Here is a 19,313-nt window from a genome sequence, read left to right on the forward strand (position 1 = left end):
AGATTTTTCTGGTAATTTTCTGATTTTAAAACTTTTATCTAGTTTAAGAATTTTTTTAATACTTCTCATTCAGTAAACAGAAAAACCTATAAATCTGATGGGAGAAAGATTTGGAATTCATTTTATTGTATAGCTCCATTTTCCCTAATGTAGATAATAGCCAGACATCAGTATTATAAAGTATTTATAGATATTTTAAAGAGGAAGAAAAAGATGTGTGTTCTTTTTTCAGATGGAAATTGTATTCATATGGTAGACAATGGGATTGTAGAAAAACTTATGGATTTACTGGACAGACATGTAGAAGATGGAAATGTAACAGTACAGCATGCAGCACTAAGTGCCCTCAGAAACCTGGCCATTCCAGGTAAGACTTAATTAAGAATAGAAGGCAGCTGTGTACAAAATAAAATCCATCATTTGGGGAAGCTATTTACTGTATGTGATTTGTGAACCTACTCTGATAAAGAAAATTTAAAAAAAAATAGTCTTCACATTGTTCACATTTTTTCATGCTAATAAATGGAGATCATATGTTAAATAAGTTTTGTGAGACTGTACAAGAATAATCTTTGCCTTCATTCAGATATCCTGTTACCTTTTGCGAACTCTTAGATTTTCATCATGTTTTATAGTTAAGCTTTTTTAAGTTTGAGATAGGGGTCTCACTCTGTCAGCCAGGCTAGAGTGCAGTGACGCAATCCTGGCTCACCACAGCCTCTACGTTCTGAGCTCAAGTTATCCTCCCACCTCAGCCTCCTGAGGAACAGGGACTACAGGCATGTGCCACCATGCCCAGCTGATTTTTTTTTTGTAGAAACAGGATCTCACTATGTTGCCTAGGCTGGTCTTGAACTCCTGGGCTCAAGCAATCCACCCACCTTTGCCTCCTAAAGTGCTGGGATTACAGGTGAGAGCTACTGCACCAGGCCTTAAGCATCTTTAGTTGAGGTAGAATAATGACATCAATTAACAGAGTCCACTCAAGAATGACTTTCAGTTGTTGTTTTTCTATAAGCAGATGTACAATTTTTTTAAAATAGCCTTAATGTGCCTTTGGAAGTCATGAAATCACAGTATTATGGAAAATACAACAAAAGATAGTTAAAACTATTCTTTTATTCTACTTTCTAAAAATAAATTTCTGATTAGATGAAATAGTACAATTACATGATGATCCAATCCATTTGAATTCATTTGGTTTACATAGGATAGTAACATTTATTAATGTCTATAACATTTATATTAACACAGTTGGATCAAAAATGGAATTGTGCTTTTTGTTGTAAGAGGGTAACATTTTCAGATTTCCTTTACAAACTATGTAAGTAAGTGTTTTGGATTGGGTCTAAAAAGCCATGATACTGTCATAAAAATTATTATATTGTCTGTTATCCGCTTATACACAAATAGGATACGGACACACACATAAACAACTGAATTCCATTCTTAAAATTGACAAAAAAGTGACAAGATTGTTTCTAAATGGAAAAATAAAACATGGATCTTAAAGATACTTAATAAACCTGTATTGAATTGAATGTTTATCAACAGGAATGCTAATACCATTTTAACCATAGTCTCTCTTTTTCTCCAGTTATAAATAAAGCAAAGATGTTATCAGCTGGGGTCACAGAGGCAGTTTTGAAATTTCTTAAATCTGAAATGCCTCCTGTTCAATTCAAACTTCTGGGAACATTAAGAATGTTAATAGATGCACAAGGTAAAAGAAATGTTTTCCCCAACTTGCATTTTTCATATGATAGTCTTAATGTGCCTCTAGTTGAAAAAGGACTTGTTTTTAGCTTTTAGGATTATGTAATCATAAAAAATAGCAAATAAAAGATTTAAAAGTTGGTTTTGGAACTCCATTTGTTAATTTTTGTGCTTGTTATAATTATTTATTTATACATATTATTTATTTATTTATTTATTTATTTTTGAGATAGAATCTTGTTCTGTCACCCAGGCTGGAGTGCAGTGGTGCTACCTCAGCTTACCGCAACTTCCGCCTCCTGGGTTCAAACAGTTTTCCTGCCTCAGCCTCCTGAGTAGCTAGGGTTACAGGTGTGCTCCACAACTCCTGGCTAATTGTTTTGGAATTTCACTAGACATGGGGCTTGTTGCTCAGGCTGCTCTTGAACTCCTGGCCTCAAGTGATCCACCCACTTCAGCCTCCCAAAGTGCTGGGATTACAGGTGTGAGCCACCATGTCCAGCCTATAACTGACTTTAAATAGAAATTATACCATATCTCTCCTTATTAGTACTTATAGTCCTGGTTTTAGGTTGCTTTATTAATCAGTTTCGGCAGGGGGTGTTGTGTTTTGGCATTCTATACCCATTTTTACCTTGGCTTTGAAATCAAATTTCATTATTGTGACAGTCAAAAATTTTTTAAATTTGTCTTCCAGACAGGGAGAGCATTTTTCTGTTTGCAGAAACAGCAGTCAGAACCACTCCTAGGAATGAATTATGTTTATTTACTTATTTCTAAATTCTAAACCCTTTTCTATATTGATTGCATAGAGTCCTTCTGAGAACCCTGCATTATAGTCCGCCAGAGCACTAACAGACTAGCAGGCTTAACCAAAAGAGTATGAAGTCATTTGTTTTTGTATTTTCTATAAAATTTCACAGTGTTATAGAAGAAGGCAAATAGCCCATCACATAAGGAATATTTGCAGTTCTAGCTTTAATGAAATTGTTGTGCTGTGTTTTTTTAGACGTCCTTCACACTCTCAAATCTGTACGAATTATTTCAACTGATTGTCTGTTAGTGATTCATTCCTTGTTTTGCCTTCTTTCCTATAGCAGAAGCTGCTGAACAATTGGGAAAGAATGTTAAGTTAGTGGAGCGTTTGGTGGAATGGTGTGAAGCCAAAGATCATGCTGGTGTGATGGGGGAGTCAAACAGACTGCTGTCTGCCCTTATACGACACAGTAAATCAAAAGTAAGTTCCAGAGGAAACTGTTCACTAGAAAACTTCAGAGTGTCTTTTTCAGAAACCCAGCATTGTAGGTCCTAACAACTGGGATAATATTTACCTGAAAGTATTGTGAAGATTCAGTGAGATCATGTATATAATGTGCTTAGCTGGTACATGGGACATAGGAAACACTCGGTAAATGGGGGTTGCTGTTGCTGCTGCTATTGTTGTTATTACTTTTACCACCACCGTTATCAGCATCAGTGTCAAACATTTCTTTGTGCCAGGCATTGACCATGCAGGCTACTGACATTTAGAAATTAAATGGTATCTAGATAGTATATGATGTCCAGAGCTCACAGAGTTAGAAAAAAATCCATTCTTGTGGCTGTGCCGCTGTCTGGCACATGGTAGATAACCAATAAATGAACAAATGAGCTATTTTAAAGATCACAATAGTGAGTACCCAGGCCAGCAGTTCAGCAGCTGATTTAGTATCTAGATTATATGATTTTTAAATTTTTTAAATACTGTTTTCTTGCTGGGCGTGGTGGCTGACACCTGTAATCCCAGCACTTTCGGAGACTGAGGCGGGCAGATCATGAGGTCAGGAGATCAAGACCATCCTGGATAACATAGTGAAACCCCGGGTCTACTAAAAATACAGAAAAAAATTAGCTGGGCGTGGTGGCGGGCGCCTGTAGTCCCAGCTACTCGGGAGGCTGAGGCAGGAGAATGGCGTGAACCCGGGAGGCAGAGCTTGCAGTGAGCCGAGATTGCACCACTGCACTCCAGCCTGGGTGACAGAGCAAGACTCCGTCTCAAAAAAAATAAAAATAAAATACTGTTTTCTTTTTCTTTTTTGAGACTGAGTCTTGCTCTCTCACTCAGGCTGGAGTACAGTGGCACAATCTCAGCTCACTGCAACCTTCACCTCCTGGGTTCAAGCAATTCTCCTGCCTCAGCCTCCAGAGTAGCTGGGATTACAGGCAGGCGCCACCACACTCGGCTAATTTTTGTATTTTTAGTAGAGATGGGGTTTCACCATGTTGGCCAGGCTGGCCTCGAACTCCTGACCTCATGATCCTCCCACCTCGGCCTCCCAAAGTGCTGGGATTACAGGCATAAGCCACCATGCCCAGCCTTTAATACTGTTTTCTAAGGTGACCCTTTCAGTCATTTCTCTTGTACAACTTCAGTAGTGATTATATATGAGGAGAAAGTTTAGAACTCAAATCCACCAGCTGTTTTCATTTATTTTTAGAACAGATAAGAAGAAGATGCCAAGAGAAAAAGCGTAAAACTAAAGCTGTTCTTGTATAAATCTCTTTCATATAAATAATTGGCTTCACCATAATAGCTGTCCCAGCTGGTTAGCCTCAGGAGTGTTCTTCTCCATCAGATGCTAAATCTTGAGAACTTTCCCTGGGGAAAAGCAGCTGTTAACTAGGACCTTCCTATTACCTGTCTCACCCAGACCACCCTAAAAGCTCATACATTTTTCCTGACACAGGACGAAGCAGTATGTTGGCAAGGTGGAAGTTATCAGGAGAGAATAGCAAAATGGCTTCCTTGGTACCCCTTTCACCCCTTCTCCATCATAACTGCTCTCTCACGCCCATTTGTTCATTTAACAGTTAATATTTGAGTTCTTGCAGTGTAAATACTAAAAAATAGTGTTTCTATAAAGGAATTAACTATCTGTTGAGGGGACAGAAATAAAAACAGCTAGCTTAAGTACAGCTTTAAAGCTACATATGCTATTCGGGTGTAACAGAGGAAAGAAAGACTAACACACTGTCTGGGTAATCTGGGATGGTGCCATAGAAGGAGTGCTATTTTAGGGGTTAACTAGGAATCTCAGGAGGAAAGGGAAAGAGAATGAAGGAAAGGGCCTTTTCAGGCAAAGACAGCAGGATGTACAAAAGCACAGAGATGTAAAACAGCATAATTTTTTAAAGAAACTGCAAATAAAGCAGTATTGCTAGAACACAGAGTGTAGAAAGAGACAGTGGCCAGAGAGGTTGAAAATTGGGAATTAAGTGAATTATATACCAAGTTAAGATATATGGACTTGATTCTGTAGAGAATTCGGGAGCACTTAAAGGGTTTTAAGCAGCCAGTTGCCATTATTTGAGGGTTTTTTTGTTTTCTTTATTTTTTGTTTTTTTGTTTTTTCGGGGTTTTTTTGAGACAGAGTTTCGCTCTTGTTGCCCGGGCTGGAATGCAATGGTGCAATCTCCACTCACTGTAACCTCCGCTTCCCGGGATCAAGTGATTCTCCTGCCTCAGCCTCCTGAGTAGCTAGGATCACAGGCATGCACCACCATGCCCGGCTAATTTTGTATTTTTAGTAGAGACGGGGTTTCTCCATTTTGGTCAGGCTGGTCTCAAACTCCCAACCTCAGGTGATCTGCCCACCTTGGCCTCCCAAAGTGCTGGGATTACAGGCGTGAGCCACCACACCCAGCCATTTAGTTTTCATTTAGAAAGATGTCTCTAGGGTTTAATGGGGGTAGAAAGGACAGTTATTGCAAAAATATATTTGAGAGTTGATAAAGGACTGAATTAAGGTTTTGAGTTGGGCAATTGGAAATTGCTGATATTCAGCCATTTTTGAAACAAACAAATTTCATATGGGTTATTCAACTAGAAGCAGCGAGGATGGAAAAGAAGAGACAGACTTGAGAAAGATATGGGTGGTAGAATTGACAGATTCAACAGTAGAACTAAAGGAGGAGGTAGTTTTAGAGCTAATTCCAAGTTTGGGGTTTACCACCAGATTGGGTTATCATGCCATTCAACAAAATAAAACACGATAGGAAGAGGTGCAGCTAACATTCCCTAAACTTGCCCACTCGCCCATGCTCTTTGGAGTCATTACCCTTAATCTTTTTGCTCTCCTCCAAGAGAATCTCCACCATTGGTTTGCAGGAGTATACAATCATTTGGATTTCCCTGGGCCATATTGGAAAACGAATTGTCTTGGGCCACACATAAAATGCACTAACACTAACAATAGCTGATGAGCTTAAAAAAAAAATCCCAAAAAAAAACCTCAAACACCTGTGGCATTTGAAGAAGAAGAGAAATCTAAAAGTTTAGAAAACCAGCTGGGTGTGGTGGCTCATGCTTGTAATCCCAGTACTTTGGGAGGCCAAGGTAGGTGGATCATTGTGGTCAGGAGTTCCAGACCAGCCTGGCCAACATGGTGAAACCCCATCTCTACTAAAAATGCAAAAATTAGCCAGGCATGGTGGCGTGCACCTGTAATCCCAGCTACTGGGGAGGCTGAGGCAGGAGAATTGCTTGAACCCGGGAAGCGGAGGTTGCAGTGAGCCAAGATTGTGCCACTGCACTCCAGCCTGGGTGACAGAGCAAGACTCCCAAGACTCTGTCTCCAAAAAAAAAAAAAAAACAAAGAAAACTTTTGGAAAACATGTTTGGGAGAATAATCAAGGAAGACTTCCCCAGTCTTGCTAGAGACCTAGACGTCCAAATACAAGAAGCTCAAAGAATACCTGGGAAATTCATTGCAGAAAGATCATTGCCTAGGCATATTGTCATCAGGTTATCTAAAGTTAAGACAAAGGAAAGAATCTTCAGAGCTGTGAGGCAAAAGCACGAGGTAACCTATAAAGGAAAACCTATCAACTTAACAGCGGATTTCTCAGCAGAACCCCTACGTGCTAGAAAGGATTGGGGCCCTATCTTCAGTCTCCTTAAAGAAAGCAATTATCAGCCAAGAATTCTGTATCCAGTGAAACTAAACTTCATAAATGAAGGAAAGATACAGTGTGTTTCAGACAAACAAATACTGAGAGAATTCACCACTACCAAGCCAGCACTACAAGAGCTGCCAAAAGGAGCCCTAAATCTTAAATCCTGGAAACACATCAAAACAGAACCTCTTTAAAGAATAAATCTCACAGGACCTACAAAACAAAAATACAATTAAAAAAAAAGTGGGGGGTATACAGGCAACAGATAGCATGATGAATGGAATAGTACCTCACATCTCAATACTAAGATTGAATGTAAATGGCCTAAATGTTCCACTAAAAGATACAGAATTGCAGAATAGATAAAAATTCATTAACTATCTGCTGCCTTTAAGAGACTTACCCAACACATAAGGACTCACTTAAGGTAGAGGGGTGGAAAAAGACATTCCATGCAAGTGGATACCAAAAGTCAGCAGGAATAGCTATTCTTGTATCAGGCAAAACAAACTTTAAAGAAACAGCAGTTCAAAAAGACAGAGGGACATTATATAATGATAAAAGGCCTTGCCCAACAGGAAAATATCACAATCCTGAATATATATGCACCAAACACTGGAGCTTCCAAATTTATAAAACAATTGCCAATAGACCTAAGAAACGAGATAGACAGTAACACAATAGTGGGAGACTTCAATACTCCACTGACAGCATTAAAGAGGTTATCAAGACAGAAAGTCAACAAAGAAACAATGAATTTAAACTATACCCTAGAACAAATGGACTTAACAGATATTTACAGAACATTCTACCCAAAACTGCAAAATATACATTCTATTCATTAGCAAATGAAACTTTTCTCCAAGATAGACCATATAATAGGCCACAAAACAAGCCTCAATAAATTTTAAGAAAATTGAAATTATGGCAAGTACTCTCTCAAACCACAGTGGAATAAAACTGGAAATCAACTCCAAAAGGAACCTTCAAAGCCATGCAAATACATATGGAAATTAAATAACCTGTTCCTGAATGATCACTGGGTCAATAACGAAATCAAGATGGGAATTTAAAAATTCTTTGAACTGAACAATAAATGATACAACCTATCAATACCTCTGGGATACAACAAAGGCATTGCTAAGAGGAAAGTTTATAGCCTGAAATAGGCATTTCAAAAAGTCTGAAAGAGCACAAAGAGACAATCTAAGGTCACATTTCAAGGAACTAGAGAAACAAGAACAAACCAAACCCATACCCAGCAGAAGAAAGGAAATAACCAAGATCAGAGCAGAACTAAATGAAATTGAAACAAAAAAGACAATACAAAAGATAAATGAAACAAAAAGCTGATTATTTGAGAAGATGAATAAGATTGATAGACCATACCCAAGAAAAGAAGAGAGAAAATTCAAATAAGCTCACTTAGAAAAGAAACGGGAAATACTACAACTGACACCACAGAAATACAAAAGGTCATTCACAGCTACTATGAACACCTTTACATGCAAAAACTAGAAAACCTAGAGGAGATGGATAAATTCCTGGAAAAATACAACCTTGCTAGCTTAAATCAGGAAGAATTATTTAGATACCCTGAACAGACCAATAACAAGCAACAAGATTGAGATGGTAATTTAAAAATTACCAACAAAAAAAAGTCCAGGACCAGACAGATTCATAGCTGAATTCCACCAGACATTCAAAGAATAATTGGTACCAATCCTATTGACACTATTCCAAAAGATAGAGAAAGAGGGAATCCTCCCCAAATCATTCTGTGAAGCCAATATCACCCTAATACCAAAACCAGGAAAGGACATAACAAAAAAAGAAAACTACAGACCAAAATCCCTGATGAACATAGATACAAAAATCCTTAACAAAATACTAGCTAACCAAATCCAACAACATATCAAGAAGATAACTCACCATGATCAAGTGGGTTTCATACCCGGGATGCAGGGATGGTTTAACATACCCAAGTCAATAAATGTGACACACCACATAAACAGAATTAAAACAGAAATCACATGATCATCTCAATAGATGCAGAAAAAGCATTCCACAAAGTCCAGCATCTCTTTATAATTAAAACTCAGCAAAATTAACATACCAGCGACATACCTCAATATAATAAAAGCCGTCTATGACAAACTCATATCCAACATAATACTGAATGGGAAAAAGTTGAAAGCATTCCCTCTGAGAACTGGAACAAGATAAGGATGCCCACTCTCACCACTTCTGTTCAACAGGACTGGAAGTCCTAGCCAGAGCAATCAGACAAGAGAAAGAAATAAAGGTCATCCACATTGGTAAAGAGGAAGTTAAACTGTTGCTATTTGCTGATGATATGACTGTATACCTAGAAAACCCTAAAGACTCCTCCAAAAAGCTCCTAGAACTGATAAAAGAATTCAGCAAAGTTTCCAGATACAAAATTAATGTACACAAATTAGCTCTCCTATCACCAAGAGCAACTAAGCTGAGAATCCAATCAAGAACTCAACCCTTTTACAATAGATGCAAAAAAACAAAATAAAATAAAATACTTAGGAATATTCCTAACCATGGAGATGTAGTTTTACAAGGAAAACTACAAAACACTGCTAAAGAAAATCATAGATGACACAAATGAAAACACATCCAATGCTCACCGATGGGTAGAATCAATATTGTGAAAATGACCATACTGCCAAAAGCAATCTACAAATTCAATGTAGTTCCCATTAAAATACCACCATCATTCTTCACAGAACTAGAAAAAACAATTCTAAAATTCATATGGAACCAAGAAACAGCCCGCATAGCCAAGGCAAGACTAAACAAAACAAATCTGGAGGCATCACATTACCTGATTTCAAACTATACTATAAGGCCACAGTCATCAAAACAACATGGTAGTGGTACAAAAACAGGCACATAGACCAATTGAACAGAATAGAGAACCGAGTAATAAACCCAAATACTTACAGCCAACTGATCTTTGACAAAGCAAACAAAAACAAAATGGGGAAAGGGCACCGTATTCAACAAATGGTGCTGCGATTATTGGCATGGAAGAAGAAAACTGTTGCCTCATTTCTGACTTAATACAAAAAAAAAAATCAACTTGAGATGGATCAAGGACTTAAATCTAAGACCTGAAACTAAAAATTCTAGAAGATAATATCAGATAAAGCCCCTTCTAGATGTTTGCTTAGGCAAGGATTTCATGATCAAGAACCCAAAGCAAATGCAATAAAAACAAAGGTAAATAGCTGGGACTTAATTAAACTAAAGAGCTTTTGCATGGCAAAAGGAACAGTCGGCAGAGTAAACAGACAACCCACAGAGTGGAAGAAAATCTTCACAATCTATACGTCTGACAGAGGACTAATATCCAGAATCTACAATAAACTCAAACAAATTAGCAAGAAAAAAACTAATAATCCCATCAGAAAGTAGGCTAAGCACATGAATAGACAGTTCTCAAATGAAGATATACAAATGGCCAACTTTTGAAAAAATGCTCAGCATCACTCATGATCAGGGAAATGCACATCAAAACCACAATGCCATAACACCTTACCCATGCAAGAATGTCCATAATCAAATAAAAAAATAATAGATGTTGGCGTGGATGCAGTGAATAGGGAACACTTCTGCACTGCTGGTGGGAATGTAAACTAATACAACCACTATGGAAAACAGTGTGGAGATTCCTTGAAGAACTAAAAGTAGATTTACCATTTGATCCAGCAGTCCTACTACTGGATATCTGCCCAGTAGAAAAGAAGTCATTATACAAAAAATATACTTGCACACGTTTATAGCAGCACAATTCACAATTGCAAAAATGTGGAACCAACCCAATGCCCATCAGTCAACGAGTGAGTAAAGAAACTATGAGGCCAGGCATGGTGGCTCACGCCTGTAATCCCAACACTATGGGAGGACGAAGTGGGCAGATCACGAAGTCAGGAGATCAAGACCATCCTGGCTAACATGGTGAAACCTCGTCTCTACTAAAAATACAAAAAATTAGTCAGGCATGGTGGCGGGCGCCTGTAGACCCAGCTACGCTGGAGGCTTAGGCAGGAGGATGGCGTGAACCTGGGAGGTGGAGCTTGCAGTGAGCCGAGATGGCACCACTGCACTCCAGCCTGGGTAACAGTGCGAGACTGTGTCTCAAAAAAAAAAAAAAAAAAAAAGAAACTATGATGTGTGTATATATATATATGATGGAATGCTACTCAGCCATAAAAAGGAATGAATTAATGGCATTCGCAGCAACCTGGATGAGATTGGAGACTATTATTCTAACTCAGGGCTGGAAACCCAAACATCATATGTTCTTATAAGTAGGAGCTAAGCTATCAGGATGCAAAGACATAAGAATGACACAACGGACTTTGGGGACTTAGGGGTAAAGGGTGGGAAGGGGGTGAGGGATAAAAGACTACAAATATGGTGCAGTGTATACTGCTTGGGTGATGGGTCCACCAAAATCTCACAAATCACCACTAAAGAACTTACTTATGTAACCAAACACCACCTGTTCCCCAATAACCTATGGAAATATTTTTTTTTAAATCACAAAATAATTTCATAATGTTTTAAGAAAGCTACGAATTTGTGTTGGGCCACATTCAAAATCATCCTGGGCTGCAGGTTGGACATGCTTGGTTTAGAGTTTTGGCAAACCATAATTGTATTAACTAATTTACAGACATGATCCTGGCATCTGAATTTGGAACTCTTAGATAAATTCCTGTTACATGTAGTAGTAAGGCTCGTGGAAACCTTGATTAATCTAGTATCTTCAGCATCAACTAACAGAATTACATAACCAAACCATTCATGGACACAAAAATATGTCCACAGGAAGATACATCCCAGCTTCTTAGAAACATCTGAATTTAGGAGCCAGAACTACTTAAATGCTATAATATTTAATAAATTTAAGGATTTTGAGGCTTTTCTGTGAATTTTTTTCATAGATCCCCCTTTCCCTCATCTAACCTCCCACTTCTCGCCCATCCCCGAAAAGAAGAGTTCAAATACCCATCACCACGGAGGTTCTTTGAATGATGAGAACTGTGACATGGTACCCTTTTAGGAAAAGGTGGATGGGGGTGTGTGTGGCAGAAAACAACTTGAAATTATATAGGATTGTAACTTTATAGTTACATATTACAACTTTAGGATTACAATTCAATACCTTTACATATCTTTCCTACCATTGAGAGTATACTGCTGCTAAGCAGCCAAGGAGCCTTGATTCTCACACTTTAATGAGCAGAACTATAAAGTGTGTTAATTGCATGAGTTCTATGTCAGAGCTGTTATTTTCTAACTTAAGCAGTGTTACAGTAGACATGACTGCTTTTGAGCAGCAGTTCAAGTTTGTTTCATCAAATTATAATCCCAAGAAATCTTCTACAAAGAAAGAGTTGCATAGGTAGATTAGTTATGGAAATAGTAATTATTTTTTTCTTTGCCTTTGAGATTCACAGCACACATTAATACTAAAGAAACCTCTTTAATTTTATTTGAATCCACTGATTCCCAAACTGTTTGACCATGGATCCTTTCTGCAGGTGGCATCTGTTATTACACTGGACGTACTTTGGAAAAATGCTGTTCTAGAATAAGTTTTTAAAATAATTAAACACCAGGTTCAAATGTATTACATTCCTGTAGATCCTTAGCCAGCTGTGTGAATCATAGCTCTCTCCTTGTGTTGTTCTTAAACTTTGAAGATCATACCCCACCCTGAATTCCGTCTTGGAGTTCAACCCTTCAAAAGTTTGCACTGACTCACAAGGTTTCATGCTGCTTAGTCATCTCAGCACTTTTGCAGTGTATTCCTGTGCTGATGCTCTTAGGTAAAGTCACACCTTTCTTTGAAAGAGTGCCCTAGTCTAGGACTGCTGACCAACTAGCTGGATCTTCCAATTATAGACATCAAAAATGTAAAGAGAAATATAGGTTGCCTTTATACCAGGAATATAAAAACTCCCTGCTATCAAAGCCAGCACTTTTCTTTAACCTTTAAGAGTAGAGAATTCTTTATCAGTTACCAGGCTAAAAACTTGTTTAAACAAATGTATTTAGTCATTTGCTCATTCATCCAACAAACATTTATTTAAATCCCGTACTGAAAAGGCTTTGATGATACAATCTTGGAAAAGAAAATTTTTGTTAAGTGGCTCACCAACTCAATGGCTATACAAGCCAGCAATCTTATAAAATTACCTCGAATCAAAGCCTATCTGAAAATATTCCGTTGTGATCAACATGATACAGTTTTCAACAGTCTTAACCTGGGTTGATTTCACTAATCAAGGGCAAATTGACTAAATGCTAAATAGATGAAATTGTTAGCATGGATAATTTGCCTTGGTTTTATATATACCAAAATTTAGCTTTCTATAAGAATAGAACTATGAAATAAAACATGTTTCAGACTGCATAAAGCATCTCCAGAATTTTTAAGAACAAAGACCCACTAATCAGCCAAACTGCCTAGGTTTTAGCCTTGGCTTTACCACTTATTTATTGTCTGAACTTGGGCAAATGACTTCATCTGAGCTTCAGTTCCTTGATCTATATGAACAGGAGATGATATCTAGCTAATGAGATTTTCTGCAGGATAAAAATTTGCTAATATCTATAAGCTACTCAGTACAATGTCCAGCTTGTAGTTATTGCTCCATAAAGGGTTGCCGTCAATATTATTCTGTCACATGTGACGAATACAATGTTTTATCTATTTTTTAATCCCATATTCTATAAGGCAAAATGATTTCATAGAATAGCTATTCAATAAACATTTGTTGAAGTAGTTGGTGAGAGGGCAGAAATTTTTTTTTTAATTATACTTTAACTTCTAGGGTACATGTGCACAACGTGCAGATTTGTTACATAGGTATACATGTGCCGTGTTGGTGTGCTGCACCCATTAACTCGTCATTTACATTAGGTATTTCTCCTAATGCTATCCCTCCCCGCTCCCCCCACCCCACGACAGGCCCCAGTGTGTGATGTTCCTCGGAGGGCAGAAATTTTAAAAAGGACTCAGGTATCTGTTCCGGAAAAGTGAGATGAAAGTATACCTGGCCAAAGAGAGGACACTGTTCATTTCTGATGTACACATTTCCTTAGTTCATTCCCTACTCTTCCTTCTACCACACTGGTCTTTTAAGTGTGATTAGAAACATAGAGGACAAAATGACAGTTCAAGCATCTTCCCTGAATGATTGCATATGTATCTCTTCATCTCTTATGGTCTTCTTTACTCAAGCTCTTTTGTGATTTTTATAAAATTTTTTACTAAGAATTCTGTATCTGTTTCAAATAAACTGTTGCTGAGTAAACAGTAAATTGGGGAGGTTAGAAAAAGCTTTCTAAAACAGATTGATGGGGAAAAATGTATTAGATGCCAGAACACAGCTACCATAAAAACTTAGTTCTTGGACTCTATTTAGCATGTTTGATCACTAAACAAGTTTGGGCTCAAAGCAAAGATACTTTCTAAAAATAGTTTTCTCAAAAAATTTTTATGAAATGGAAGCATAAAGCAAACCCTTTAAAAATATTTTAGCAAATTTGGAAAATATTTCCAACTACAATTAATTTTGAAGCTGACTCAGGCTTTTTAAAATGTCCAGACCTTCAAATTATTAAAAATAGTGAAAATAGAGAAAATTATTTTTAAAATATTTTATTATTGAGACCTCCTACTAAATCAGATTTAGTTCAAGAGTTCTAAGACAACGGAACCCTTGGTGGAATGAAGACCAAAATGAGTACTAGAAATAAAGGTGAACATTTTTTTTTTCATCTAACTTTTGCCAGATGGTCTTATATGTTTTCTGTGTAATAACTTTGTAATAACAAAAACCTATGAGATATATACTTACATCATTCCAGTGACATGGAGATAGTACTGAGGTAAGAGAGGTTCAGTAATTTGCTCAGTCAGTGGGATTTATTGAATCCGGAGCTTGATGTCTCCTCTGCCATGGAGAGAAGACAGAGCTCTAAGCACCATGAGAAATGAGGGCAGATGGAGAATTTTAAGTTCTGCTCAGTCTTTTTGCATGTAATTCAGTTTTCATATTTGTAAGATTAAATCAAGGGGTAAAAAGTACTTAAAATTTTTTTATAAAAGCTTTACCTGGAACATCTGCAGAACAACAACCTGGCACTATCATGAAAATTTAAAAGTAACTTTTTTTTTTTAAGAGGTAGGTTCTCACTCTGTCACCCAGGCTGGAGTGCAGTGGTGTGATCATAGTTCACTGCAGCCTTGAGCTCCCTGGCTCAAGCAGTCTCCCACCTCAGCACCCTGAGTAGCTGGGACTGCAGATGTGTGCCACCATGACTGGCTAATTTTTTTATTATTTGTAGAGATGGGGTCTCGCTATGTTGCCAGGCTGGTCTCAAGCGATCCTCCTGTTTTGGCCTGTCAGAGCACTGGGATTACGTCCTGAGCCACCGTGCCCAGCTGAGAACTTTTTTAAATTCCAAGTTTTATTCTTGTTTGTCAATCCTAAGGTAGGTCAACATTTAAGGCAGTGGCATTTTTACTTCTTTGGCTTTGGTAGCTTCTAAGCCTTCTGTTTTTTAATATGAACTGCAGTGGTCTTTTCTACTTAGGCAATTTAAGTTGTCATCTTTTGATGAATGTATTTAAAGCTAAAAGCTTTTTCCTTTTCTTCTGTGGAGAAAAAAACTATGATTAAATCAAATGATTCATACAGGACACTGTCGCAAAACCACTCAACAATGAGTTGACTGATTTTAATGCATGTTCCTTATGTTTAAAATTAAAGTTTATAATTCTCTGATATTTATTTATTGTAGGATGTAATTAAAACCATTGTGCAGAGTGGTGGCATCAAGCATCTAGTTACCATGGCAACTAGTGAACATGTAATAATGCAGAATGAAGCTCTTGTTGCTTTGGCATTAATAGCAGCTTTAGAATTGGGTAAGTACCCCAGTGACAAACTTATTTTCTTCTATTTTTATCTTGGATGAAAGGAAGTATAGAAGTGGAGTTGAAGTCAGACAGAACCTTGACTGGAAGCATTTTGCTAGTGTCTGTACTGTTCTCTGAATCTATGGAAAATCATTCTATATAGATTGTTACAGCTGTCCCCTTTGGCTGTGTTTTTGGTAACATTTTTAGGGCAATGCATTAAGGTAAGTTTAACTTTTAAATAATGTCTCAAGTTACTGCCACTTAGAGAATAGAGAAAACATTTTCAGCAGGCTTCACAGAGAAACCAAACAATATTTAGAATATGACAGCATATGAAGAGTCTGCTACTCTCCCAGTGACCCATACTTTCTCTTCCATCTCTGCTGGTTCTCTCTACTACCGATTCTTTCTTGCTGTTCTCCTTCTCCATCACCGTGACTTCTATTGCCTTACTCTAATGTCTTGTCTTCTGTGTTACCCTTCTGTGTGTTTTGCATTCAGAACTCCCCCAAAGCAGAGGCTAAATAGGCTAAATAATTTCATTAGTTTCAGTTTAACATAGCTTTTTTTTTTTTTTTTTTTTGAAACAGTCTTGCTTTGTCACCCAGGAGGCTGGAGTGCAGTGGCGCAATCTCAGCTCACTGCAACGTCCACGTCCTGGGTTCAAGCAATTCTCGTGCCTCAGCCTCCTGAGTAGCTGGGATTACAGGTGCATGCCACTGTGCCTGACTAATTTTTGTATGTTTTGTAGAGACAGGGTTTCACCATGTTGGTCAGGCTGGTCTTGAACTCCTGACCTCAGGTGATCCACCCACCTCAGCCCTCCCAAAGTGCTGGGATTACAGGCGTGATCCACCATGCCCGGCCCTAATATAGCATTTCTGATGGGCAGAATTCATCACGAGAAGCTAATCCATAGGCATCTAGTTTATGAATAGCATAAGCTGGATGGCTTAGGAGCCAACCCAAGACAGTCAGCCAGGGATGGTGTAATAGGGTCACGTGGCCTGTGGTTAAGGCCTAAGACTGCTTTACACAAAGGAGGACTTTACACTTAGTAGGGATGTCCTATCCAATTCAAAGCCATTTGGGTAAATACTGTTAACTGATAGCCTCTTAATTCCCACTGACAACTTATATCCATAATTCTCACACTGGGGCGAATGGACCCTCCAACCCCAATTCCAGGAAGAGGAAACACTCATGTGAGTATTTTTTTATGTGCATAGTGTGTAATGATCAAGTCAAGGTGTATAGGATATCTGTCTCCTTGAATGGTCTATTGTTGACTGGAAGCCTTACCAATAACAGTCAGTGAACATATATTTTGTATATGAATTATATACTATATTCTTATAATAAAGCCAGAGAAAAGAAAATGTTAAGAAAATTGTAGGGAAGAGAAAATATATTTACTATTTATTAGGTAGAAGTGGATTATCAAGAAGGTCTTGAATCCTTGTCTTCACATTGAGTAGGCTGAGGAAGGGGAAGAACAGAAGGGGCTTAGGCTTGCTCTCTCAGGGATGGCAGAAGAGAAGAAAATCCAGGTATAAGTGGACCCACACAGTTCAAACTTATGTTGTTCAAGGGTCAACTGTATATTCTTTGGTGAAATGCTGATTTTTGTCTTTTAACCATTTTTTTTTGACTGTTGAGTTTTGAGAGTTCTTTATATATTCTAAAAATTTTGTAGTTCTATATTTTACATATAAGTCTGTAATCCATTTTGAGTTAATATCGGTATAAGGTACGAGGTTTAGGTTAGGGTTCATTTTCTTTGTCCCATGGATGTCTAATTGTACTAGCACCTTTTGTTGAAAAGCTGTCTTTCCTCCACTGAACTGATTTTGTACCATTGTCAAAAGTCAGTTGAGCATATATGTGTGAGTCTATTTCTGGGTCTTCCATTCAGTGCCTTTGACATAAGTGCCTATGTTGCCACCAATAATATGCTATCTTGATTACTGTAGCTATAGAGTAAGCCTTAATACTGGATGGAGGAATTCTTCACACTTTATTCTTCTTTATCAAGATGGTTTTAGCTATTTTAGGGCCTGTGGCTTTCCATATAAGTTTTAGTATAAGCTTGTCTATTTTCTACAGAAAATCTTGCTAGGATTTTTATTGAAATTCCATTGAGTCCTTATCTTTTATTTGTGGAGGAAATTATGTGATTTATAGGATTTGCTCCAAAATAATTTGAGATGGATGAGAGCAGGTGAATGAGAGAGATCGGCCATAATTCTTTAAGGTGATAAGTGCATAAGGTATATTATACCATCTTTTCTGATTTTGCATATGTTTAACATTTTCCATAATAAAAAGTTTGTCTCATATTAAAAGAAACGTGTTAGTATTAAATAGTAAGCTTAAACACCTGAAGTGTCTACTAAAATCTAATTCTATTTACTCTTTTCACGTGGTCTGAATTTAATATTATTTTTCTAGGTCATTATTATTTATCAGTTCCATTTAGAAGGTTTCATATGGTCAATTTCTTCAAAATGAAGCAGTGTTTATCCTGAGGGTACTGGGTTCGTACACAGTAGATATACTTTGTTTTATTTTGTAGGCACTGCTGAGAAAGATCTAGAAAGTGCTAAACTTGTACAGATTTTACATAGACTGCTAGCAGATGAGAGAAGTGCTCCTGAAATCAAATATAATTCCATGGTCCTGATATGTGCTCTTATGGGATCTGGTAAGTATTCTTCTATCATTTGATGTCCATAAACATATGGTTCACATTAAATATTAAATATAGAGTAATAGTAAATGATGGCTTTGGGTTTTAAAGCCATTAGAAATTAGTTTATGGAGGTTATAACTTTTTTCCCCTATTACTGTAAACACTCATTTCTTCATGGTGATAACATTGAAAATCTTCTCTTCTAGCTGTCTTGAAATATACACTACATTGGTATTTTCTAGCCATCCAACTGTATAATAGATAGAATTACTTTTCACTGAAGACATTCCCAAAAGATTCTCACTACAATAGAAAGTATCATATAGCGAATCTAGACAACATTCAGTATTGCAAAATCAGTCTCATGAACCCTAAAATTTTATTTTATAGCAGGCACAGGTTCTGATTTTGTATGCCATGATATTAACTAAGGAATTTGTTTAGGAGGCCAGGCACGGTGGCTCATGCCTGTACTCCCAGCACTTTGGGAGGCTGAGGTGGCAGATCACTTGAGGCCACGAGTTCGAGACCAGCCTGGCGAACATGGTGAAACCCTGTCTCTACTAAAAACACAAAAATTAGCCGGGAGTGGTGGCACATGCTTGTAGTCCCAGCTACTCAGAAGGCTGAGGCAAGACAATCGCTTGAACCTGGAAGGCAGAGGTTGTAGCCGAGAGATTGTGCCACTGTACTTCCAGCCTAGGCAACAGAACAAGACTCTGTCTCAAAAAAAAAAAAAAGAAAATTTTTTTCAACAAATCATTGGTATATCTTCTATGGACATTGGCATATCTTGGTATATGTTCTGTGGACACTTGAAAAGAGTGTGTATTGTGCAGTTATTGGGTACTGTTGTATAAATGTGAATTTGATTCTGTTGGTACTAGTGTCAAGTTTCCTTTATTCTTGCTGGTTTTGCAGTTAATTGTTCTGTCAATTGTCGAGAGGAAGGGTGTTGAAGTCTCCCACTATAACTGTAGATTTACCTATTTC

The 19,313-nt window shown here is 37.6% G+C and overlaps 1 protein-coding gene across 11 annotated transcripts in view; it reads left to right on the forward strand.

The window, feature by feature from the left end:
- RAP1GDS1 (Rap1 GTPase-GDP dissociation stimulator 1) overlaps nt 1-19,313 on the forward strand; it is a 174,951-nt gene that overhangs the window by 149,801 nt on the left and 5,837 nt on the right. For 7 of the 11 annotated variants that reach the window (XM_019025704.4, XM_019025707.4, XM_019025705.4 and 4 more), the window contains 5 exons: nt 233-367; nt 1,598-1,723; nt 2,814-2,953; nt 15,508-15,634; nt 18,204-18,332. In XM_019025704.4, the coding sequence (XP_018881249.1) occupies nt 233-367; nt 1,598-1,723; nt 2,814-2,953; nt 15,508-15,634; nt 18,204-18,332 (657 nt within the window). The remainder of the gene's footprint in view (nt 1-232; nt 368-1,597; nt 1,724-2,813; nt 2,954-15,507; nt 15,635-18,203; nt 18,333-19,313) is intronic. The other 4 variants (XM_055384681.2, XM_019025706.4, XM_055384680.2 and 1 more) reach the window with 1 other exon arrangement.

The sequence above is a fragment of the Gorilla gorilla genome, chromosome 3 (genome assembly GCF_029281585.2).
Source record: "Gorilla gorilla gorilla isolate KB3781 chromosome 3, NHGRI_mGorGor1-v2.1_pri, whole genome shotgun sequence".
NCBI classification, from domain to species: Eukaryota; Metazoa; Chordata; class Mammalia; order Primates; family Hominidae; genus Gorilla; species Gorilla gorilla.